At 37.4% G+C, this 26,679-nt stretch overlaps 1 protein-coding gene across 16 annotated transcripts in view; it reads left to right on the forward strand.

Annotated features, from left to right (window-relative positions):
- ptprk (protein tyrosine phosphatase receptor type K) overlaps positions 1-26,679 on the forward strand; it is a 75,252-nt gene that overhangs the window by 24,176 nt on the left and 24,397 nt on the right. For all 16 annotated transcript variants that reach the window (XM_077586532.1, XM_077586535.1, XM_077586534.1 and 13 more), the window contains exons 3-14: positions 2,777-2,899; positions 5,849-6,009; positions 6,246-6,297; positions 6,586-6,644; positions 9,291-9,372; positions 10,648-10,763; positions 11,325-11,499; positions 18,985-19,097; positions 19,218-19,398; positions 25,537-25,719; positions 26,039-26,158; positions 26,490-26,599. In XM_077586532.1, the coding sequence (XP_077442658.1) occupies positions 2,777-2,899; positions 5,849-6,009; positions 6,246-6,297; positions 6,586-6,644; positions 9,291-9,372; positions 10,648-10,763; positions 11,325-11,499; positions 18,985-19,097; positions 19,218-19,398; positions 25,537-25,719; positions 26,039-26,158; positions 26,490-26,599 (1,475 nt within the window). The remainder of the gene's footprint in view (positions 1-2,776; positions 2,900-5,848; positions 6,010-6,245; positions 6,298-6,585; positions 6,645-9,290; positions 9,373-10,647; positions 10,764-11,324; positions 11,500-18,984; positions 19,098-19,217; positions 19,399-25,536; positions 25,720-26,038; positions 26,159-26,489; positions 26,600-26,679) is intronic.

Genomic DNA, 26,679 nt, shown 5'->3' on the forward strand with positions numbered 1-26,679 from the left:
GTATGTGCATGGATGATGTGTATATTGCCCCCTTTGCCCTTGAGCCTTTATCAAATTTCCGTAATTATTATTTTATGCAAATGAGTCCCCATTATTTCATTAGCTAGGCAGCCAATCACAGAAGCTGATTAGAAAGTGATTAGCATGCAGTCATTTTCTCTCGCTCAGTGTCCTTGTGAATGGAGTAATGGCTAAGCGTATAATGACCCATCTGGATACAAGCTTGTTTTTGTACTTTGAATATTAAAAAACGGAATGAAACCATGCTTGCATGTTTTGAAATATAACTTGGATTCAAATAAAATGCATTTCAAACTATTTGATTTGTAATTAAGGAAATTTATCTTTACCACTCAGTTTCATAGTTTAGTTTTCCCTACTGGATGCCTAGCAGCATCAAGTGGCAGACAAGATTAACGTCAACATGGTAAATGTAATTGACCTGTCCTTGTAAAGTTTAAGACGCTGGAAATTTACCTAATCAAAACACACACCATCTGGTATTTTACTTTAGCCGGTGTTCCACTATTAAGTGATTCAGAGCACACCATTACACCTTCTCATGTTGTATTACAACTCTTTGACATAAACTTTGCCCTTAACTGCAGGTGTAGTGCAGTGATGTGGAGTTTCACCATACTAAAATATACCATTTTTTTAGCAACATGATTACAAATACCTATGCAATATGGTATACTTCTCTACAGCACGCAATAAAGCAATATGTAATTGTTCGTATTCGACATTTATTTCATAAACACCTATGTTATATATTAAGTGTATGTTTTGAAGTGTTTCAAAATACTCTGATGTAAAAGATGCCAGGATAAAAGGAAATTAAAATGAATGAATTAACTTAAAAATTAACCATTGGCTTATATCTAATAACTGCCAGTCCAAAATTTATACAAACTGTATCTCCAGGCAGCTGGTTACAATGAGTTTGAAGCATGGCATGCACATGTTGTTGTTGAATTTATCCAAGAAAACTACAAGACAGCAAGATGTAAACCAACAAACACACAATAAAGGACAAAATGTCACATCGTTCTGCACAGACCCCCATTCACACTCCATTTTATTGTCAGCAGAATTCAGTTCCAAAATAAGCGTATGAGTTCAAAGCAGAAAAATGTGTGTTGTCAGTGGTGCACTACATGCCCTTTGCACCAAGTAGCGCACTCTGCGAGGTAACTCACTGTGACAAAGACTTAACAAAATTGAACGGAACTGGACTGAAATGCGCAGAGTCGAGCTGGTTTTTACGAAGAACGCCAAGGGGAATGTGATCCTATGCGTCTCCGAGGCCGTGAGTCACAACCAGTAATACAGCCAGCAGCCAAAAACAGTCACTTTGTTTGACGTTAAAGTGTTTCTCCTGCAGCAGCGGCTGTCTCCTCTTTGTATCCTACTGGAGGTCCCACTCAGATCAGTGGGGGATCTCAAGTCCAGTCATTTTGTTCCCCGTCATGGCATTCTGCAGCTAGCTCCAGGACACAGGTAGCTTTAGTGCCAATAGTTTTGAGATGTACATGGCTGGAATTGCTGGTTCAACATGATGGTGCCTTGCTCTTAGATAATAGAGTGTATATATCCCTGTTGTCTAGTTCAGAATGCATCCATAATCATCCAAATCTTATTGCAAACGTTGTCTTGTAGATGTTGTCTTCAATTCCAGCCAAAGTAAAAGTAATTTAGCAATACACAAAGAAATAACCAAATTTCCCAGTGCATTGCATTGACTTACCTTCAGTCAGCATTCAGTTTCATTAATAAAGGGTACAACTATGACTCAGAAACCCTAAAACACCCCAAGGTTTGGGTCAGACTTATTGACAGCTCTTACAAGTGAAATGCAAGAAAATTCACACGCAATCCAACCGATCTTCAACCTATGTCATATTTACAAACAAGATTTGTATTCAAAATCCATTGGTGCCTACGCATTGAAATAACTACCTATCTTAAGTAAAAAATAAATGAACACATTAAAGAAAAACATTGTTTTAATCTTCTGTTGCTCTAAAGTTGATACTCACTTATTCAATTTTAATATTAAGGTCGCTTGGTTGTCTGAGAAGTTGGCAACATTATTATTGTTTTAATTTTCTCCATTTTTTTCAAAATAATTTCTATTACTCTCTTACTGATTATCATGAAATACAGTCCAGCGTTTATCTGATGTCGACACCCTATTACATCTCGTGTGACCAATAAGTCAAGGGGAGTCATTTAATCTTTGGTAGCTGTAACAATTAGAGACTGGTATCAGATGGTACTTGGCCTTTCTTTGTAAAATGCCCCAGAGCTGTGTTACTAACGCAAACCATCCATGGCTGCGAGGTCAAGATGGCTGGTTGTAATCAGTGTGCCATTCCTATCAGCACATTGCCAGTACAAGCCATGTATGATCGTGAGCTGATTGAGTCTGCTGGCCACTGGGGACAGGCAGCGTCTATCTATATTAGAGTGACTTCCTTTGGGTGTGCCTGTAGTCGTCATCTTAGACGCCGCGTGTGCGGGCTCAGATGATCTGCTGAAGGCTGCTTCTGATGGTTGAGTCAGGGGTGATTCTGTCTAACCTTGATGGCTGACTGATGACTGCACTCACTCTTGGCGGTTTATTAGTCACATCATGCCCACTCATAAAAGTGTTACATAGAAAGAGATTGAAAGTTGTTTTAAATAACAATTTTCGACTAATTCAAGATTCAACATTTACAATTCTGATTGGGAAACAGTCTCTTATCAATATTGTTTCTATTCCTTCTCACAGGAAGCTGTACGTTTGATGACGGCTTCTCCCGGTGTGATTACCAACAAGATCCATACGATGACTTTGACTGGACACACATCAACACCCAGGAAGTGCCCTACGTATCTCCTTACCTGCCCAAAGGTAAAACTGTATTCCCATTAATAATAAAGAGTACAAAAATGTGATTCGTAACTTTTACAATCTGAATTATATTAATATAGTCTTCTCATTACCATTTTTCTACTTTTCTCAGTGATTTAAAAGGTAATAGTGTCCCAAAATGTTTAAATCATTTTTTCATATTGTTGGTTATAATGTTGCTTTTTTGAATACAGGGTGATTGTGTTAATATAACACTTGCAAGTCATTATCAGACACACACACTCTTTCTCCTTGGTAATTTGTTGTTTTTTAGCATGAAGATGATTAGGGGCAAATTAAAAAAAATCCCGCCTAAAGGCTGAGGGTCTAATTAAGAACAGAAGGTCATTAATCAAAAGATGGAACAGAGAAGATTGTCTACCTTGCAATGTTAAAAGAAAAAATAAACTAAAAACACGTGCAATGTTTAGTAGTAGCGGTACATGCAAGATCACATTGATAAAGCCATACTTAACATCGTGAAACCCCAAACTAGTGACATTTAGATAAAGGTTGAAGTGTGTCACTTATAGTATAGCGTTTAGCTTGGTAGTTAAATATTCGTTGACTTGGGCTTGTGTGAGTCACCGGACTAAAGCAGATACTCACGATATTGTCAGTAAGCTTCTCTTCAAATCTATTTGGCTTCGCATCACATCTTCCTTTTTCGTCATCTGTGGAGGAGGACGAAACAGGCTTATAACTGCGATAGAGCTTAAGATACAGCTACTGTCAGTCTAATATCTTTTGGGAAAAATGCCATAATTCTTAATCTATGCATTGCACATTACAACTGTTTGTGGGGCTTATTTTAAGGCCAATATTGCTTGCTATTCTGGATCCAGTTTGAACAGATGCATGAAATGAAACTGAAACTTTTACTACCAGGAGGATGTTATTGTTACTTTGAATAATAGTCTCTACTGTTGCTCCTATGATGTGACATATCTAGGTCTTAAGTCTGTCTCAGGGGTATTTTTATCCTTGTTACTTTGTGTCGTCATTTGATTAGAGTCCATTTCCCACATTGGCACTTCAAAGACAGCAGCCATCTGAGGAACTGGCAGATTTTCGGTGTTGCAATGTCCTTTCTTTTAGATTCATCCTGTCAGGCATTTTGTCATGGTTGTCCTCACGATAAGATATGTATTGTTACACAGCAAGGGCAAGGCTACTGTGCTATTAGATGCTATTTATCTTTAGAATGCTGGATCAAATGATGGAGGTCCATCCATGTATGGCACTCGGATCATTGGTTTCACACCAATGTTATGTAGTTGCTACCAATGATGGCATATGTTCTGTTTATTTTTATTTCTTCTATCTTCATCAAGTTTGGTTGTATGGTATTTTAGCCTGTATACCTTATAGTTGTGCCCTGATGTGTTGACTGTAAAATATTGATTTAATCATTTAAAAATGGCTATAATTTAGTTTGCCTAGTCTGTGATGTGTATATCAACTGAAATGTTATATCTTGCCAAGGCGTGTGTTGTGACATATCTGGGGTCGTAACGTAAGTCTGTGACTGATACATGTATTTTTAGCGAGCACACAGTCTTGGCACCTTCATTCCACCTCATGTCACTAAGTATCATTTTGATACCAGGAGCAGGTTGCATGCGTAAGTGAGAGAGACAAAAAATTGAGTGTTTCTCAGAGGTCCCTGTCAGGTTTTTGTGGATACTGTCTGTCCACACAGGAGGAAGTCATGCTGTTTTTTGCTTTTCACTTACAAGTTTTTTTTAAAAGACTTCTCAATAAGATAGACTGCTCTCAGTGTTCATGTGGATGAAGAAGAGATGAAAACAGAAAGGGCAATGATTGGAATAAAGAGCACGTGGGCGCTCAATGCAGATGGGTTTTGTGCTCCAATTGAAAATTTGCTACTGTTTGCCCTCCTATTCTTGTCGAGAACAATCTATTCTCACTGTAGATTAGCTGAACAATGACAGATAATCACTACTGTCCTATTGCCAATCGGAGCATTCATATTGTGCACATTCTAACTGGAAAATAGAATTAACTGGCAAGAATGTAGCATTGTGTTTACATAATTGGAGCAGAAAAAGTCAGTTTTGCATGCTATTGTGTGTGGTGAAGGCACCAATATATATATATATATATATATTCACTGTTAATTAAACCTATAAAATGTCCAAGTTGTCCAACAAATGTAGTATGTATTTGCATAAACTGTATTTAGCATTTTTCTCAGATATTGGCATATTTTAGGCAATCCATGATATTTTCAAATGGGAGATTACGCCCAAGGATCACGTCATCGCATCTTTCACTGCAACAACATCTGTTGAGCTCTAAGCTGATTATTAAATGATCTAGATCCGTTCTTGTCAATGCCACTGTATTTTTTACAGTGAAATACATCGGGCAAAATGTGGGTGTGGCTTAATTTCTCCTCTCTTACAAGATGTCCTATTGTCCTTTTCACAGTTAAAAAAAATGATCCAAAAGCATCTTGATGCATTATTGTCGTGCACTCAATTTTGGCACATTGTTTGAAAAGGAAAGTTTACAGATTTCTTCACAGTCAGTTAACCAATTATTAAAGTTATATACATGTTCATGCCCAATGAGTATCCTTTACAACACTAAAAACTTTTTGAGAAAATGCAAAAGTAGTTGAAAAGGGTTATTACTGCGTGCTTAGGCCAAATTAAATGAGAGTAAATGGATGGGTGCTGACAGCAATTGACAAGGAAACTACTAACTCAATATTGCTTCAAAGTCTTAAATGGATGGTCAAGACTATAAATACTTTCAATTGTGGCTGGGTTTTACAGTAAGTCTTTAAAAGTGTAAGTAAAGGTCAAAGTCGAAGGGGTAAGTTCAAACAAACTAAACATAATGAGTACAAGGCTCTTATGAAGTATGCTGAAGCTGCAAGTCCATTCATCAAAACTTAATGCAGGATACCTCTTTGTCCAGGTTCCTACATGTTTGTGGACATGTCTCAGTATGAAGTTGGGGAGAAGGCAAGGTTCCAGCTCCCAGTGATGAAAGAGAATGACACTCACTGCATTGACTTTAACTATCAACTCATCAGCGCTGATGGTTCCAGTCCTGGTACACTTAATGTCTTAGTGAAGGTAATGTCTTAATTGTGTATTTTTTTCTTTCTTTCACATGTTAAAGTTACTGTGTGAATTGCTTGTAATCATTCCTAGCAGTAATCATTCAAATCAGATTGTTTTTCCACTGAACATAGTGTTTTGAGCTATTTGAAACATGGATAAAACAGTTAATCAATAGATAAGTAGACACAACAATCAACAAATCCAATTAGCATAGTTTTGAAACTTTTTTTGTTCCATTTGACCCACAGGTTAACAAGGGTCCCCTGGCCAATCCAATATGGAATGTAACAACATACACCGGTAAAACCTCAACCACTAGTGCTGGGTGATATGATGACATAGTATATTGAAAAAAAAAAGACAATAGCATATGTACTATTGTCAAAATTAATTTTCTATTCTATCTTATAGCACATTTGCTTTCATGCATTCAAAACAATTGGAAAATGATCCAAGATGGTCTATATCACAATCGACGATAGTTTCTCTATCGCCCAGCACTATCTAACACCAATCAAATTCTTGTGTGATTTACTTTTCTTACAGCTACCTGAAAATTCATCATTGTTTTTGTTTGTGTTTTTTTAGGTAAAGACTGGCTGAAAGCTGAACTGGCCGTCTCTACCTTTTGGCCAAACGAATACCAGGTGAACTACTTCCTCATTTATTCATTAACGGTTGTGTTTGCACATAATTCACTCTTTCAGAGTGAGCCTATCGGCACACCTGGACACTACATCAAGGGCAGTGAGAAAAACAATGTTGAATCTGTCGCAATGGCTTTTACACATTATTTTAATATACCTTTTTATTGCTGTCGCTTTAATGATGATCATTTGCATATAACTAAAATGACCATCAATGACCTTTCTCCCCCGCGACTGGTTGATAAACTGATTGATTAGGTTCACATACTTTCACTTCTTTAGTGGTCAGATGAACACAAACAACACACTGCCTCAAAAACAAACAGTACATGCTGTGAGGCAGGCTACTGATTTATTTGTGTTGACTGAGGCTCAGGAGGTGACGATCAGGCAAGAAACACGTAGTGAGAAGCTATGGGGCAACAGCTTGCATGTACGTGCACTTGCATTTGTGTAACCATGTGGGATATCACAGCTTTGTTTTGTGTTTTTACTTTTTTTAGTAGTCAAACAGCTTTTTTTACCTTTTAAGATCATATTAACAATAGTTTGAATAGTCCGCATTTCTAAATAGTTCTAGGCTGTTCCTGACTTGCATGTGGCAGATGAGTGTCAGTGTCAGGACATGCATACACGCTTCCTGATTAATATGCGTAGCCTGGGGACTCAATCTCAGTACTGTAAAGTGAAGGGTGGAAGAATCGTCCAAATGACCCATCTGGTGCCCGTGCAGCCCTCGGTGACTGTGAGAGGACAGGCCTGCCTGAAACCCGTGTCAACATGTTGTAATTGAACGTAATCAGTTCTTGTTTGCTGAGGGCTTATAGAGTTTTTTTTTTTCATGGTATGAAACGGGTTCTTTGGTTTGAGGTTATGACGGCACCATTTCATGTTCAAACACGCTTCTGTTTAAGCTTGAATGATAATAAGCCTGAGGAGTGGGTGTAAATGCACCCCTAGTGCCCTAGCAAAGAATTCTCCATTAATCTTGATTCATGCTTTCAAACATCCTAAGTACTTTGGATACTTTTGAACATTTACCGATTAATGAATACATTACATGACTAATACCACGTTGAGCTGATCTCGATTCTCTGCGAAGGCATTTTTGACAAATCTCCATTCATAAATTGTTTTTTTTTTAATAAATCTTACGTGAACCTTTCGATATGTAAATATGTGACCTCAGCAACTATGGACTTTTGTTACACTTTGTTGGTTTTGACATTTATAGAAATCTTCACTTTTATTATGCATTTGTGACTAGTTGTCTGATTTTGTGAGCAATGTGGGCAGAATGATTATCATAAATTAGCAGTCGAGGGTGAAACATGTCACGGGTAAACAGTTAATGGATGCCCTCACTCTTGACAAATTACAGCAACTGGTTCATACCCACTCATGTTTAGATAGCAACTGCCTCTCAGATTTTTTTAGTGCAGTGCTCCTAAACAGTATTTAAAAAGATGGCATGACCATTAAAATGTATACTTGTGGGGAAAATCTTAAACTTAAATGAAAAGTGATGCAACATAGCAACAGTTTTTTACGTTGTAACAAGTAGAGGTAGTCTATTGACATTTTGCACACGAGCAGGGCGTGGTTTGAGGGAAGTCACATGACACGCTTACAGCTTCAGCTTTATATTTTATGAATTTGGAACCATGTTGCTGTTACACATGGGTAAAAAGAGAGGCAATTTCATACTTGTGGTGCACTAGAGAGTATGTAATGTTCTAGGAATCAACATCTCAGCAGCCAAAGTGTATGGTCAATTGAAGTTCGCTTTGGTTTCCCAGCTTGGCCAAATAAATGTAGATTGAGAAAAATAAACCACAAGAATATGATGAAATGGTAAAGGGTAATAAAAGAGTGATGGGAGTGGAATGAGAAGCACATTTATATAGGCTGGCTTCATTCTGCACACTTTGAGTAGTTTTTATTTATTTATATATTTTATCATTTAGCTGTCAGGCATTTTATGTTCACCAAAGAAGATTACTCTGGTCTAACTGGAAGAACTATTAATCTTGGTGGGCTGTTGGTCTGAATATATAAATCAAAACAGCAGACCACGTAGTGTTATTTTTATCTACACCTCAGCTTAGGGTTTCATCAACTTCCTCCTGTTTCAAATCTACCTTGTTCTATTTCTTTGACATGTAAATATGGATCCAATGGAATCTATTTACTAAAGTTGTCCTATCATTTTTAAATGGTGACAATGGTAAAACCCCCACTTCATTTAGCTGGTCATATTTTCATGTAATACAAAAAGGGTTTTTACTCCATTTTGTAGAGAAAATTTGACATTATTTAAAATTTATTATTTCACATATTTGATACGTTATTTCATCATTTTAACTGCATTAAGTATTAATTCTTTCACTTCCCTAAGTCAAGACACTAGTGGGGTTTATACCCCCGACAGTCTTTAAACTGAAGATTTGTAGTTTACACATATTGATTTTTACTCCCAAGTAAACCATTTTTAGGACTATTCTGGATAAACTCCAAAGTACAATTGACTGTGTAGAGTCAATGTTTTTCATACCTGTATTCAATTACATGCAGTTTTAAAACTCAATGGCCTTTGTCATTTCTGCTTTATTGTAAAAGTGCAACACATTTCTTTTCTGTCCACAGGTCATATTTGAAGCAGAGGTTTCGGACAGGAAGACCGGCTTCATCGTTATAGATGACGTTCAGGTGCTCAGCTACCCATGCGGTGAGTCATTAGCATGGCAGCAATTAGTCGTAGTTCGCTGATTCAACGCTTATAGCTTCGGCTACTAATTAGACCGAACCGAGGATGGTTTCTGCCGCAGTTGAATGGACAGATAAGTGGAAATGAGTGGAAGGTGACTCAAAGAAGGGAGGGATGTGGCAAGAGGTGACAAGTTGTAGTCGGTAAACGAAAGAAATAGAACACAAGCGTGAAGACTGCGAGGTAGAGAAGAGAGAAACTGGAGTGGGGGGCTGGAGGGAGTGAAGCGGGAAATGAAATGGTATTAGGTCAATCATGGAGAGAAGCGATTCTGACCACTCAGCTCTCTTTCTCTTACTACAGACACACACACATCCCATACACACACACTCCGGGCACACACACGAAGCGAACAGTAGCTGTCTTGTCCTGTGTTGACAGGAAAGTGATGGGGGTCGCGCTGCTTTTTAAATTCATGTTACGTTCCAAAGCTCTTTTTCTCTTCTGTGTCTCCGCGATGCCAGAAGCCTCATCCTGAAACACTTGTGAGCGTGTGCGACTTCATCTAAATCCATAGACAGGCATCTGCAGGGTGCGACCAGAGGAAAACGACCAATTAAAATCCTGTTTTGGCATGTGTCTATCCGTAGTAATGACACATTTTTTTTACAAAGGCCTGCCTTTTAATGGATGGAATTGATTTGGAGTCACTTTAGTAAAATGTATCCCGAAGTTGTCCCTCGGCTCTGTTTGAGGTTGTCAAATTTTGTCAGTAAAGTGACCTGGAAGTGGTGTGAATATTAAGAGAGTTGCAACTCTCAATACACAAACTTCCACAGTGGAAGCATTCATTCTCACAGCTGCATTTCTGGACTCACACACACAGGTTTGTGTGCTGGTGCACGCATATGTGTGTGTGTGTTTTCAGCTGTTATCTATGATTGCAATCGCATCCCTAGAATAAAAATAGCCACACAGCCTCTTCATGGGTTCAAAAGGCTTATTCCATACCTTAGTGTGGCGCTTAAGTATTAGAAGCTGTGACATTGTGACAGTGATCTTACCAGCCACTGGCAATGTTGGGTTCCAGCTCTTTCTGACTCCTCTAAAATCTAATCGTAGTAATAGTGAACATATCGCTGCAGGTTACAAAATGTCCTAAAGTGCCTACATTGTTTGTACATGTTCTGCTCCTGTCTGGGAGCAGTGTGAATTCCGAGCAACGCAAACGCAGCCCGGACATAATAAAGGGTCCTGAATTCTTTATTTTTTTCTGATGTTGTTGTTTTTCTTCAGATAAATCCCCTCATTTCCTGCGCCTTGGAGATGTTGAGGTGAACGCTGGGCAGAATGCCACTTTTCAGTGTATCGCCACTGGACGGGATACATCCAACAATAAGCTTTGGCTTCAGGTAAAGGCATGCACAGAACAATTGGTTTTGGGTTTGTTTGTGAATTCCCTTTGCAGCACAAGGCTTGCGTAATTCCCGACAAATATACTTTATTAATTTGATTGCTTAATATGTATTATGCAGAAGTGTTTTTCATCTATATATCCACTGGAATTTGGACCCTGTCACTGCATTGCCACGATTGACAACTGTGGACTTATTTTTTCCTTGTATTTACGCTCTTATACCTCGAAAATAGATACTGCTATGTTGTGGGTTAAATGACAATGTGGCTTAATAAATGTGAATGAATAAAAATAGTATCTATTCAACACATGAATGCACACAGCAATACACAATAAAGAATGTGTACTAAGAACATGGTTAATGAAATCGAAATTAGGTAAGAAGCTAACACCACAGAGGTTAATAGTCATTGATTTCATTTCAGCTGTATTGTATTCATGACCTCCAAACCTACTGTCACTGAGGCATGTGTTTGTAAAGAAGGCTGCAGCTCCGCCGCGAGACCTTGAGAACAAGACTCTTTACCCTGTACCTGTGTCCATCTCTCTTCTATAGCGGCGAAATGGAGAAGATATCCCTGTGTCTCACAGGAAGAATATCAACCATCGACGATTCTCTGCCTCATTCCATCTCGACGAAGTCACCAATCAGGATCAAGACCTGTACCGCTGCGTCACCCAGTCGGAGCGTGGCTCGGGAGTGTCCAATTTTGCCGGTCTTATCGTCAGAGGTGAGCTTTTGATTATAACTGATCTACAAGAGCTCACGATATGGTGGCAATTGATCAGTGATTAGAAAACAAATATATTCAAATAGATATTTTGGTAATTCTAAACTTTTTAACAGTTCGTTTTGAAACAAGTAAAATTGGATAAATGACTAAAAAGTTAAATTGAATTTTAATAATTGGCTTAATTTAGTTTTTATGTAAAGATAAAAAAATAATAATCTAATTTTCTAATTGTTTTCGGCCTCCTTTTTCGGTTTTGGCCAAGAATTTTCAATTCGCCACATTCCTCTAATTCTCACCAGTACGACACCCAGATAAATTTGAACAATAAAATTTTAGGGTAAACTGTCATTTTTTCTTCAGTCAAAGTAAATATACTAAACTTGGTAAAAGCAATCCAAAAAAGAATGGTAAAACTGTTTTTAACAGAAGGTTGCAATAATTTTCAAGTCAAAATAATAGTATTTTTCTTTTTTTTATGCTTGCATGGAAAATTATAGAATCATACTAATCTTACTATCTTTGACTGTATTGACTAACACGGGCGCTTTGGGTGCGCGTCTGCGGGGGAGTACACACATGCTTCATCTGTCATGTGCAGTTGACATGTGGTTAATAAGGTGTCACCGATGTGTGTTTGGAAAAAGATTCTTTATTCATTCACATTGAATAGGTCACATATTAAAATGATCTCCCAGGGAGCGCATAGAAACACAGGCTAAAGGCAAGCGACATTCAGGGGTGACAGAAAGGGCTGTGGATAGAATAGAGGTAGAGAGGGGGGAAAAATGTTAAATGTAAATAGTCGCCTCATTATCCAAAGAATACACCCATATCAGAATGAGTGCTATGTCTGAATATGTAAACAGGGGAATAGTCTCATATTTATTATTCTACGTACGATTCGGCAGCTGTGGAAAAAAACATGATGAACATGAATATTAACTAACTCAGATAAGAGCATTTTTCATGGTCCATCACGATGTTTGAATTTTGAGGCAACAAGCAAGATTAGTATGCGTACTGAAAATGATTGAGAAACATTTAAGAAAGAATTTTTCATTAGAATATTCACTGGAGGTGATCTTATTTGTTTAATGACTGGAAACAACACAAGCAGGTGGGAGCGAGGTCATGGGCAATTATAAAGTGTAATGATTTAGTATTTAGAGTTAATTAAGTATTTCTTAAATTTCTAATGTATTTGCATCAGTTTGAGCACAATATCCCAATCTTTGACTCAGGACCTGAAATTATAGTCTTTTACTCACCAAAATAATCAGCTGTCGTTCCAACTGAACTAAGTACAGTGGTACCTCTACATACGAGCACCTCTACATACGAGCACCTCTACATACGAGCATTTCGAGATACGAGGAAAATTTTGAGCAAATAATTATCTCTAGATACGAGAAAAATTTCAAGATGCGAGAAAGCCAGGTGGCCAAGACATGAGAGGCTGTTTATCATTGTAGTGCACTGTCTTTTTTGCCGCATCTCTTTCGTGTATAACAGATATCTACGAGCACTGAGCGAAGCGTTGCATTTTTTTAGTGGCCGCTGTTAGTCCGATTATTATGCTTATCCACAAACTGTTAGAAAAACATGCATATTTCTGATCTTTTGCATGAATAGTGTTCTTTTGTTTATCCCCTTAAAAGGGAAAGTGAGACACAGCAGGCGCCTGCTTTCCAATTATTGAATGCCATCCTTATAGATGTGACAATAATGATGAAAATACATGCAGATTCTAATGTGTTGCATTGCAGGTGCATTTTATGCTTGACATCAAGCTGTGAATGGATGCATAAGCAAGCATCTCTGAGGAGTATAAGCAACCACAAAAATGAGTATATATGAATCTCATCTGGATGTGTGAAAGGTATCACAAAAAATTATGGTAGCTTGCGGGAATGTTGAAGGGGAGCAACTTCATGTTTATTTATTTAAAAAAAACAGACGTAAAAGCAGAGGGCAATGAATGTATTGGGGAAAAAAACATTCCTCTTAAAATATATGCAATTTTAATATTTATGCGGATCATATATACTTTATATTGACAGAAGAACTAAGCTGCATTAACACTGCGTTTATGCTGGGTATTTTTCTTTTAATACTCATCCCGCATTTAAATATACATCCCTTTGTGAAATCTGCTGAGGGAGTTGGGGGAAATTAGGCTTTGTGAAATGAATCTATGCTAATCTGGGAAAACAGACGAAAAGAAAGCAGGTGCGGTTCCAGATATGACTTGTATACATTGAAAATGTTCAGCAGTGGGACATCGATCTATCTTTCATTTCCAGTGTCTGCAAGTGGTCCGCTGGGTGACTGTGAGATTGCCTCCTAGGAGGTACACACAGGCCCAGTCCACAGATATTTATGTAGATGACAGAGATGTTCCATTATCTGCACCCCCCACCTCTGTTTGTGTGTGCGCGGCCCGGTGTCTATCAAGATCAGAGCCCAGAACACATTTTTACGGGCACAAATGCATGATGGGAGTTCTGACTTGGGATTCACATGTCACCCCTGTGGAGATGCGTTTGTCTTTGGCAAGCAGGCAGAACAAAGATCTTTGTTAGCAAATCATTTTATTGGCAGCTTTTCCACGTCTATTCATCAAATTTAGCTCACAAATAGACTTATAGCAAGTAGGTTTTTTTTGCCCCATGATATAGAATAGAAATATGCAGGTAAATAATCTTTTGCCTCATTAACAGTAGGCAAAAAGGTTAGGAAATGTTGCCATTCATGAGGAAAAAAACATTTCAAAATGTTTTAAATTGGACAGAAGAGGGGAAAAAAATAATATGGTAATGTAGCCCTCCGTGAGGCATGTTTCGAAGTCATAAGAAAGTCAAAGAATCTGGTTAGTGGGTGTGTTCAGTATGTGTGTATGTGTGTATATATATATATATATATATATATATATATATATATATATATATATATATATATATATATATATTTTTATATATATATATATATGTATATGTATATATATGTGTGTATATATATGTATATATATACATATATATGTATATATATATATATATATTTATATATATATATATATGTATATGTATATATATGTGTGTATATATATGTATATATATATACATATATATGTATATGTATATATGTATGAATATGTATATGTATATACATATATATATATGTATATATGTATGAATATGTATATGTATATACATATATATATATATATATATATATGTATATGTATATATATGTATATACATATGTGTATATATGTATGTATATATATATATATATATATATATATATATATATATATATATATATATATATATATACACACACACACTGTAAAATAAATGTTGGTGTGTGTCAGTAGTTGTTTTGTCAGAGTGCAGCTCTAATAAAGCCTTGCCCTCTGGTTCCTACTGTGACAGGGCACATCATCATGACACACACATACTCACCACGGTGCCAACTTGCATTATACACAATCCATGGCCTAAAAAGCTCCTCCAATATTACTGTCACATGCATGCACGTACAGCTGTGCTAAACCTGTATTGGGCCGCTTCTAAATGTTGTTTTTACTGTTTTGATCTCAAATGGGCTTACATTACTCATCCAAGTGGTAGTGACAGTTATGGCTTCAGGTGGTTCGAGAGTGCATAGAGAACCTTTGCTTTCTGTGGTTGGTGATCATCACTACTTTGCACACATCCTTTCTTGCTTTGGAGGTCCAATGTCCTCCAGTGCATCCGGAATTATGTCAGCTACGCTTTGTGAAAACTAAACTTTATTGACAAGTGTACTGACGTAGAATGCCAGTGCCTACCAGGCTCAAGTCACCAATGCTTCGAGCTGTTTTTCCTTCTTTGCCAATTTGAGCTTTTTCCTTACTTTCTTTGTTTTTAACCTCAGGTTTTGCTCTCTTTTGAAAGTGCTGAATACATTCATTTTAGTTGAGGTATTTTGCCCTGAAATGTTGCCTCTTCTTCTATTTATTGATTCAGTTTAAAAAAAATTCCTGCTTTAATATTTTCCTTCAGATGCATTTTTTTCATTCCTTTAATGTATTATTATTATCTTTTCATTATTGATTGACTTTTGCATTTTTTTTTACAATCCTTTCTTTTTTTCTAACTTGCTTAAAATGATTGTTTGCTGTTTTTTTAAATGTGGGTTTAATATTCATTTTTTTTCTTCTTATTGGGAAGCCAATAAAATACGATCGGGATGAATTTAGAGTGAAAAATTAGAATATAACATTAGTTAAAGGCAAATTTGCTCTGCATAAGAATTTAATTTAAAATTTAATAAAATGAGATGAGGATTAAGAACAAAAAGAGTGCCAGAGGAATCAATCAAATATATATAGAGAAAAAAGGAAAGAAAACTCTACTCAAAGCATTTCTTTTGTGTCAGAGTCAACACAAATTTGACATTTCACCAGTATTTGTTTACTATCATTTACATGCGACCCCAAAAACTGATTCTTGCATGATTAATAATACAAACAAATGTGACAACAAACCCAACTCATCACATCAACACCATTGATGATTTGTTAAATTTTTAGGTCAGCTGTACAAATGTCAAATAATTGAAAAAGAAAGTCTGGAAATCAAAAACAAGAAGACGACTTCAGCACTCGGTTCTCTGGAGTCGCACGACCCACATAAACATCTTACTGTTTTATTTTTATGTCTATTATTTATGGTTTAGATTAAAATCTAGTTTATTTTTTTCATTGACATACAAACTTACAGATTAAACTGTTTTAATGCATGGATCTTTTTGCTTTCACTTCCCACTTTTTTTCCCATGTTGGTTTTATTTGATGCTGTCTCAAGCTGGCACATTGCTGACGTCATTAGTTTTCCCAACTAGTTTCAACCTTCATTATTTGAATTCAAGGCAGCATATTGTCAAACTACAGTGTTTCATGTGACACTAAAAAGATCTTCTTAGCCTGACAGCCGCACTCAAATACACATTCAAAAGAACTGTAACACAAACAAACAAACATTCATATGCACATGTGGAAGAGAGATGTGACGGTACTGCACCATGTTATTAAGAGAAGTGTTGCCACCATGAACCCAAACACACTATGTAAATAAGATTTTTCTATGATAGGGTTGCAGAACAATCAGATTTTTCTGTGGCATCATAAAGACAGTGAGAGATACAGATAGAAGCTATTTGATTTACTGAATGTGAGATCTAGGTGCATATGTATGTGTGCAAGAGGTAATTATAAATATTTGTATTTTGGGATCTTTAGTACTAATAAGGGCAGCCCGGTGGATGAGTGGTTGGTGTGTCGGTCTCACCGTGACCGGACGTTTCGTCGAAAGACGTTTTGTCCCCGGACGTTTGGTCGACCGGACGTTTGGTAGAACGGACGTTTGGTAGAACAGACGTTTGGTCGCTGGGTTCGCTCGCTGTCAAATTATGACAGAGAGTTTACTGTTGATATTTTGATATTAGATATTTAGATATTAAACCCACTCTCTCTCTCTCTCTCTCTCTCTCTCATGATTATAATTTTGAGAGCTGGTTTCAACAGTAACAACCCGGCGCCCAAACGTCCATTCTACCAAACGTCCGTTCTACCAAACGTCCGTTCTACCAAACGTCCGTTCTACCAAACGCCCGTTCTACCAAACGGCCGATCGACCAAATGTCCGGCCGACCAAACGTCCGGTCGACCAAATGTCCGGTCGACCAAACGTCCGGGGACCAAACGTCTTTTGACGAAACGTCCGAGTATCCCGTCTCACAGTTCTGAGCTCAAGGGTTTGATCCCAGTTCCTGAGCTTCCAGAATGGATTTCGCATATTCTCCCCGGGCTTATGTGGGTTTTCTCCGGGTACTACGATTTCCTCTCATCATAGACTAGTTGAGCCTGAGCGTGAATGGTTGTCCGTCTCCTTGTGCAACCAATTTAGGGTGTGTCCCGCCTGCTGCCCAAAGTCAGCTGGAATAGCCTCCAGGACCCCCTTTGACCCTTGTGAGGATAAGCGATACAGAAAATGAACGAAAAAATAGTACTAAAAATGTTAACTTGAACTATCAAGTAGAGTACAATCCCTAACAACAGGGTACTAAAAATGTTTTTTTTAATCCCATATATGTATTTAATATATCTAATACTACACCCACAAATATAAGAAACATTAGAAAGACGATTTAAAATATTTACTCCTTGCCAGTCCAAAGTTGAGCATTATTACCTTTTCTAAAGGCACATTACATTGGATGATGCATTTTTTTTGCTTTACCACCACTTAAAATAGGTAGAATAAATCTTTTTTTCATCATTTTTCTAACAGCTACTTTTGTTCAAAGCACTCCCAACGCCTTCTACTGAAGGTAGACTGTCTTTTGATGAGCTGCATCTTCAAAAAGTTGTGCTTGCTTTAATATTATGATCATTATAATTCAATGCACTTGTACACCATGCCAGGCAAACGAAGCGATGCATAAAACATCACATCTACAAGCTGCCGTTTGAAAATAAATCCAAATTATGTTCGGCAATGCGATACAGCGCTTTATAAAATACAATGTAGCATGATATTACTACTATTAGGAGAGAATGAATCGAGGTATAGGCCTGAAATTAATCTCTAAAAAGCATGGAGATAGAGGTCCAAGTCTCACAACACTTCAGTTCATCCAATATCCATTTTAACGTGTACCATTATATCACTCATTGTTGAGTCTGTTCTGAATTTTATATAGTTTTTTCTCACCTTCGATTTGTTTTAATGAGGGGAAGGCATTGTTCCAATGGTTTCGTCAGGCTCAGGTGTTCAAAATGTTCATCCCCTAAAGCCTAAAAGTTTGAATCAGAACTGTCTGAGCAAATGTTTGACAAGGCAGTGAACCGTCACTTGATCACAAGAGACGTTACTTTTGCATCCTTGGCAACATCGAAACAAAAATTATTCATCATTGTGAGAATAAGGTAATACAGGAGGGTGTATTAATTTAATGAAGTACGTTACACATGCTGACTAGGGCTGGGTGATTCTAAAAATTCAGATCGATCACAAGCAGACGTTTTATATTTAATTGACCATGATGAAAACTAACTTGTTTGGCATGGTTCCTACAATATTACCCCCAAAAACAGTCCAATATTGATGGTTGGTCGATATATTCTTTTATTTTATATCTTAGTGCAAATATGCAATGGATGAATTGTATGAAATTCTCAGGAATAAAAGCATAAAAAGCACATTTTTAAACAATCATGAAAAGAGATTGCTTTTGGGGGTCTACATGCTTTATCAAGGTTTCCTTTGTTTAAATTATGCTTCACTTTTCCTACACCTTTTTATCACTGTGACTACAGTATATTTCTAGACAATGCTGTTCCTTTTGTTGCCTTTTTTTAGTGTGTTATCATTCCCATGTGAGTCCCTGAAGGTTTTTTTTAATGTTGATTCTATTCATTGTTTTTTTCGCCCCCAGAGCCTCCACACCCCATAGCCCCACCCCAGTTGCTTGGCGTTGGGCCTACCTACCTGCTGATTCAGCTCAATGCTAACTCCATATTTGGAGATGGTCCCATTATACTCAAAGAGGTGTGTACTAACTGTCAAAGTTATTCTGGGTCTCATTGTATACACTCATGCGCAGGATATATTTATATATGAAATCTCTTTTAGGATGATGTTTGATAACTGAATATGAATTGTCTGAAGGTGGAGTACCGCATGACGTCAGGCAGTTGGATTGAGACTCACGCTGTCAACTCCCCCAACTATAAATTATGGCATCTTGACCCCGACACCGAGTACGAGATCCGAGTCTTACTTACCCGACCAGGAGAGGGGGGAACAGGCAAAGCTGGACCGCCTCTCATTACGCGGACCAAATGTGCAGGTAGGAATTAACGAAAGCTATGTTCATGTAAAGCAGGGGTGTCAGACTCGGGTTGGTTCGTGGGCCGCGTTAACGTCAACTCGATTTCATGTGGGCCGGACCATTTTAGATATAATATTTAGATTTTTATTTTATAAATTGATTAAAAGAACTGGATTAAAATCCCTGAATATTCAGTTTTTTTATAGATCTAAAACAATGTCTATTTTGGCTTTTTTTGTATTTTTAGATTTTACAAAATGATTTTTGAACTAAAAACAGAAAAAATGGATTAAAAAATTACAATTATTGATTTAAATGGGGGAAAATCAGAAAATTTAATATACATCTCTACTCTTCATTTTAATTTAATCCTAAAACAGAAAGTCGGTACTCATGATTTACTTTCCCGGGCCACACAAAATGATGCAGCGGGCCAGATTTAGCCCCCGGGCCGACACTTTGACACATGTGATGTAAAGGGTTAATTTACGAAATTATATTTGATTATTTTGACTCTGTCTTTTTCTTGGCCTGACACTCGGCCTACAATTGTTCTTCAATGACACCAACCTCCGATTTGTCACAATTGTACAAATTATTATCTTGATTGACATATGTGCTTCAGTAGGGTTCTACGCGTGTGTATGCGGAGAGAAGCATATTTCAGTCAAATGATATTCCTTATTTCAACTAAAGTAAAACATGGTTTGTCTTGGCTGGAAGTCATCATGCGGAGGAGTCCACTAGAGGCAAAGGGCATAAAAGAATTCCACCCAGGACTTCGGCTTGCATGCGACAAAAGTTGTAATTGACAAAGAAATGAATGTGGAAACTATAAACTGTAAATAAGACACTTTAAAAAAATCATTTAAAATGAAGCTTTATATGCCCTTCCCAAATCCAAAAATGGAAAAATTAAGAACATTTTTTTCATTAGTCTCTGTTAAACTTGCTCCAGCTTTGTCATTCACTCCTTCACTCTCTTTCCTTTCTTCATCTTGTATTATTCTCTCGGTGGATCAATAGACAGAGGGCACAAACTCTGTCTGACATTTGTAGAAATAAACGTGTGAAATAAAAACACAGCTGGCCTGGGGGAGCAGGACAGAGCGAGGGAGACTTAGAAGAAAAGCAATGAGAAACAGAATGAGGCGGCAATGATAGGAGATGATGAAAATACACAGGAGTGAAAGCGCGCACGCGCCGAGAGGGATGGGGGAGTGATGAAACTTGTGAAGGAAAATGAAAAAGAGATGAAAATTCATAACTGCAGGGCTTGACTGATGTCCGCCACCGACGCTTGTGCGAGCGCGCGTGTGCACGCGTGTTATTGCTTATGTTTAGTGAGAGTGAGGGACTTCTTCCAAGGAACTGGTGTATTGAATAGTTTTTCTTTGGGACGGCCTGAAAATTAATTTTTTTCTCACTTAGGTTTGTGTGACAGATGGTTATTGTAATCGACACAAAGTCTGCATATCATTCTATCAGCACGGGACAGAGTAATAGATTTCACTTGAAATGAACCCCTTTGTCCTTTAAGTAGAAGAGATTTGTGTAGATTGTGGAGACACTTATAGCTGAGAGGTGCAGTATTTAACTGGATAACAGGGTCCTCGGTTCAAATATGGTTTCTACTTGCATAGATCTTCAATTTTAGTTTTTTTTTTTACCCTGCATTACATCTTTTAACCAAAGATAATCCCATGATAATCTGCATATGGATAACATGGATATTATTTTCTTGTAATTGCTACAAAATTATCGGGTAGTTGGTTTTTATGCAAATATATAACATATTTATTAATTCACTTTGTGTTAGAGACAGTTAGTGACAGACTACAGCAAGGGTGTCAAACTCGGGTTGGTTCGCGGGCCGCATTAACGTCAACTCCATTTCATGTGGGCCGGACCATTTTGGATATAATATGTAGATATTAATAGATGAATAGAAATGGATAAAAAGCCATAAATAGTCAGGGTTTTTTTTAGATCTAAATGTTTATTTGAGCTTTTATATTTCTTAGTAAGGGAAAACTCTTTAAAAAATGTCATTCCAAAAGGAACCAAAATAATTTTTAAATTATGTTCAATATTAAAGTGGAAAACAGAACATATTTTTATAGATTTATTTTTAAATTTTACAAAATGCTTTTTGAACTAAAAAGAAAGAAAAAAATGGATTGAAATTGCAATTATTGATTTTAAAATGTGGAAAATCAGGAAATATAATATACATCTATAATCTTCATGATCCTAAAACAGAAAGTCGGCACTCATTATTTACTTTCTCAGGCCGCACAAAATGATGTGGCGGGCCAGATTTGGCCCCCGGGCCACCACTTTGACAACTATGGACTACACCATGTTAAATTGTGCAATATTTTGATTTTCCACCACACGTGGTTCCATCCACATCAAGATGTGAATGATTGATTGAAGTCGACTTAAAAAATATTTCTCAATCCACATGAGCATTAATGTGCTACAATTGTCATCACATGGCATTTAACATCTAGAAAGCCAACATGAAACTAAGGAGTGTATTCCAAATGCAAAACAGCATGCTCTCTGACTTACGATAAATACTAAAATGATGTCACACCTTTTTTTGTGCACATATAAACAAATGCACACAAACACACCTTGATGTGGAATTGTGCTTGTGCCTTCCGATCCACACGGAACACTAGAAATGTTATTTAAATGGTAATGATGCCTTTGCCTCCTCTGTTTGGTTAAGTTTGTCTGATCCCACCACCTGTAGTTTACTGAATATTTAACACAAACCCTGAAAAGAAAATGCATGCAAAATACACACAGATCAAATACTATGCTATATAAAAAGCTGAATCCAATACCAATTATGCTAATACCATGCAGTCATCACAGATGTTGAGATGGTAGTATAATTATTGTATCTTCTCTCCACTTTTTTCTTTTGCTTCTTTTTTTTCGTCCTCTCCCCCCCTTTGCCACTTTTCTCGATTTTCCCTCTGTGGTGATTTATTACACTTGTCTGAAGAGTGAAAAATAATAGAGTCGGAGTGAAGAGTTTGTGGTTGATGAAGTAGCTTTTAATCCAAAAGGCTGAACCTCCAAAATGCCTCAGTCTGAAAATGTTTTTTTTTTAAACACACAAGCACAAAGACACTCATATTAGGAGGTATTGCCACACACTCACACACGGGCACACAGGAAAACATACAGGGAGTCACAGTATTTTTGCTATTGATGCACAAGCTCAGCATCACATGGATTAATGGAAAAACGGAAGTGCAGTCTCATATCTCTGCACACGAACACATACTATATGGCAACCACACAAAAGGAGTTCTTTTAGCAGAAGCCCCTTGGAAAAAGTAGGAGTTCAATTTTCACTTCAGCCACCGAATACGCTTCCGACTGACTACAAGCCATTTTCTGCTGACGCAATTAAAACTGTCCAGATGCTCTTTTATGAGAAAATACATCTAAGATCAACTAAGTGTTTTTTAGTGGATAAAAGAGCATTTTTTGTACTTGCTTTTTGATCTCTGGTGAGTCATTCTACTATGTCTTGAACTCTTGTGGTCGTCCTAATTACACAAAATATAATTAACCTGTGTCGAGGCAGATGTTGCACAAAGCTTGTAAGTGAAAATTTGCATCTTTTAGGCCCACTGAAATGGAATGAATCACTTTTGTTTCTTCCTCATGACAGTGGAAGGATTACCAAGAACTAATTGGACAGATTAACTTGGATTTAGCTGCATCTTAAGTCAACCTTCCGTACTCCCTCCCACTCTTATCCTCACACCCGTTTTTCTTCAAAAGCATTTTTATTCAAGAGGCCTCTGGCTGCATGCATCCTTTTTCCCTGTGGTTCATGTTGAGATTTATTTTCTACCCTTAGTTTACTTCCATTTCATTTAGTTTCATTCCACCGGCTTTGTTTTAGGTTGTTTAATACCAACCTCTGGGTTTGGCTGATATGACGCTCGCCGTCCTTGGTGTTATTGTTGGGTGTTTATTGGTATTGTTGTTGTTTTTCAAAGCTCCCGACTGTGGAGAACAAAGCCTTTTTAGTTCCAACATGAATCCAACCGTTTGTCTGTTTACCGGAGGAGGGGAAAGGGACAAGGCAGCCTCTGTGGTTTTCTATTGGACCAGGTCCCGTATGACTTTGGCCCCCTTCCAGATGAGTTATCGTCTCTCCGCGTCCCTCCTCCTGTTGTCTTACTTTCCCCTCATCCCCCATTCCCATTTTGACGATCCCTTTATCTTTCCTTTGCTCCCCTTTGCCTCGGTTTAATTTTCTCTCTTAAATGACTTGGTTCTTTTCTTCCTTTGAGTAAATATTCATGCATGAGCTTCATTATGTCTTGGAAAATAAGCGGGATTTTGGTTAGAAGGAACTCAACTTTGAGCGCTCTGATCCAAACTGTCGTTGCGCACCAAACAACATCACTTTGGATGCGGGTTCAAATGAACTCTTGTACATGGGTTCACATTAGCTCAAGTGTGAACCCAACATGAACCAAGTACAAACTCAAATTCAAATGAGAGCAAAATCATCATATGTCTCGAACTGCTGTGCTTCTTTCTGTGTGTGGGTGTGCAATTTTTAAAAGACAGTTTATTTTAGAAGCCTTTCATGACATCTGAGCTGTTAAAACTCACAAAATATGAGATAATGAATGTATCACATAAAACGGGTAGCATTTTTGTTTGGAAACTTTGACCCAAAATACATCACAAACAGTCCAATGAGGGCCAGATGTGCATAGAATATGTTTTTATTCCATTTTATCTGTACCTAACTATAACAGTGGCACACACATTCATTTGGGATGCCAGTGGAGTGTAAATGGTTTGAGGGAACATAAAAGAAAAATCAAATAAATATAGACACTAAAAACAACAACCATTAACATCTACTGGGACGTTGTTAGGGAATCTAATGAAGAAAAAAATGAACAAAGGAAAGTTTTTATGCCTTGAATGAAATAAGCATCAGTGAACGCTGCATCAGATGTTTTTTTTGTTATTGATTTTGACAAAAGAAGCCAAGAAATGGAGGAGGAATGACAGACAGGCACAGATACAAAGGAGAGTCAACTATTTAAGTGTCATCTATTCATGAATAGCTTTTCACATGTACCGGCAATGGTGTTTTCACAGTCTAAAATTACCTGCATAGATGTATTCTTCCCTTCATGTCCATCTTTTTTATTATCTATTTGTTTCCTCACGCCGTTATGTGTTTCTATTAGTGAGTCATTTAAATCTAAATGTCAAACTACAGTAGCCGTGTCTGTGTGTCTGAGAAAGAGGGGAGTCTTGCCCTTGACAATGCATTCTTATCAGTGGCACGGAGGGTTTGTATGTAAGACGTACAATTCAGAGGAGATTACACTGATTTACAATATTGTCACGGAGACTTTGCCAATACAAAGCAATAAACAATAGCAAGCCTAATCTTAGGTCAACCAAAGATTGCCCCAAAACTGAGAGACACACTTTGAGCAAGATTAACCAGAGTTATGGCTCCAGGCACACATACGAGCACATATTTATGGGAAATAACAGTGTGTCAAAGATGTGTCTTGTTTGTGTGTTGAGCGACGGACAGATAATGGCTTTTCAACAAAAGTGACAAGTTTTGTCCTTGTACTGTCTCCTCTAAAAATGGATGACATGAATTGAATGGACGGAGAAAACCGGTTTCTCCAATTAACAGGAGGTTTGTCTTTTGAACCATTTAAGAGACACAAATTTAGATTGGTTACAATCTGACGAGGAAAACGCACATGACATGTTATGATTTTCTTCAATCACAATGCACTTACCAATAGTATCTACATTACAAATGTTTTCCTAGCGTAATTTAATTAATGTCAGGAACTGTCAAAACGATAAATTGTCTTTTAACCCCTGCTGAAAAGCTGTGTTTTAAATAAAGGTCTACTTGTAACAGGATGGCAGGTCCTGGGAGGTTGATTGATAGACATTGTAGCTTTGCCTATAATAATAAAACACATGTTAGTTTACTGTATCCGTACATACTGTGCTGCCCTAATCGTAGCAACTAAAGTGACAACCATAATATTGTAGACAGTGGCCTTTTTTCATAATCTTTTTGGGGTTTATTTTCACTCAATGTACGTTTCTCCACAGAACCCATGCGGACTCCAAAGAGACTAAAGATCGCCGAGACCCGGTCCCGTCTGATAGCGGTGGACTGGGAATCATTGGGTTACAACATAACCCGCTGTCATACCTTTAACGTCACCATCTGCTACCACTATATGACTGCTAACAATCACAGCAAGGCTGACTGTCTGGACATGGACCCGAAAGGTACACGCTCAACTTGACGCTTACTATCCCAAAACATTTTTTCCACCACTTCATGCATTCAAATGTGTTTGTAATGTTGTGCGGGAGTCATTTTCAGCATTCAAAAAAGTTCTAATTTATTTCGCTATTGTTCAGTTACTTGAGGCTCACAGGTCTAAGTGAAGGAAGATTGAAGTTTTGGCATGTAGTGAAAGACAGTAACTCAGTAGGAATTGAAAGTTAGATTAATTTTATTACACTGTCCGTCTAAAAACCTACATTGATTGACCTGCATGACCATTTTTCGCATGTTCTCATAGTCCGCTTATCTTTTTTGCAGCACCTCGCCATATCGTAGGAAATCTACCACCTTATACCAACGTCAGTCTGAAGATGATATTGACCAATCCAGAAGGACGAAAGGAGAGTGATGAAACAATCATCCAAACTGATGAAGATGGTGAGATTGTCATTTTGTCTATAGAAATATCTGTAAAATAACAATGGCATGGCAAGTTCCTTAACGACAGGCAACAATAGATCCACAGTAATTTAATTAGCCCTGTTATAAAAATAGGGGATCATCGTAGACATCTAGCCACTAAATTTCAGTGGGATCTGCCCATAAATAACAAAGAGATAGATAAAACATGGTAGCGTACACACTACACTGTTTTACCTTTTGACTTTTGGTCCATGAAAAGTGTACAAAAAGCATACAATTCTCAAAAGCCACTTTTCATTTCATACCAATTTAGTAGCACTTTTTTTTTAAATCTTTGCCTTTACAGTTCCAGGTCCAGTTCCCACTCAGTCTGTGAGAGCCACACCATTTGAAGATAGAATTCTTCTTTACTGGAAAGAACCATCTGAGCCCAATGGAATAATCATACAATATGAGGTAGTTATCAGGAAAAAAAGAACTAGACCTATTATAAAGATGTATTAGTATATTTACAGCTCAATGGAACTCTGCGTGTT

Source organism: Stigmatopora argus, chromosome 19, assembly GCF_051989625.1.
Source record: "Stigmatopora argus isolate UIUO_Sarg chromosome 19, RoL_Sarg_1.0, whole genome shotgun sequence".
Lineage (NCBI taxonomy): Eukaryota > Metazoa > Chordata > Actinopteri > Syngnathiformes > Syngnathidae > Stigmatopora > Stigmatopora argus.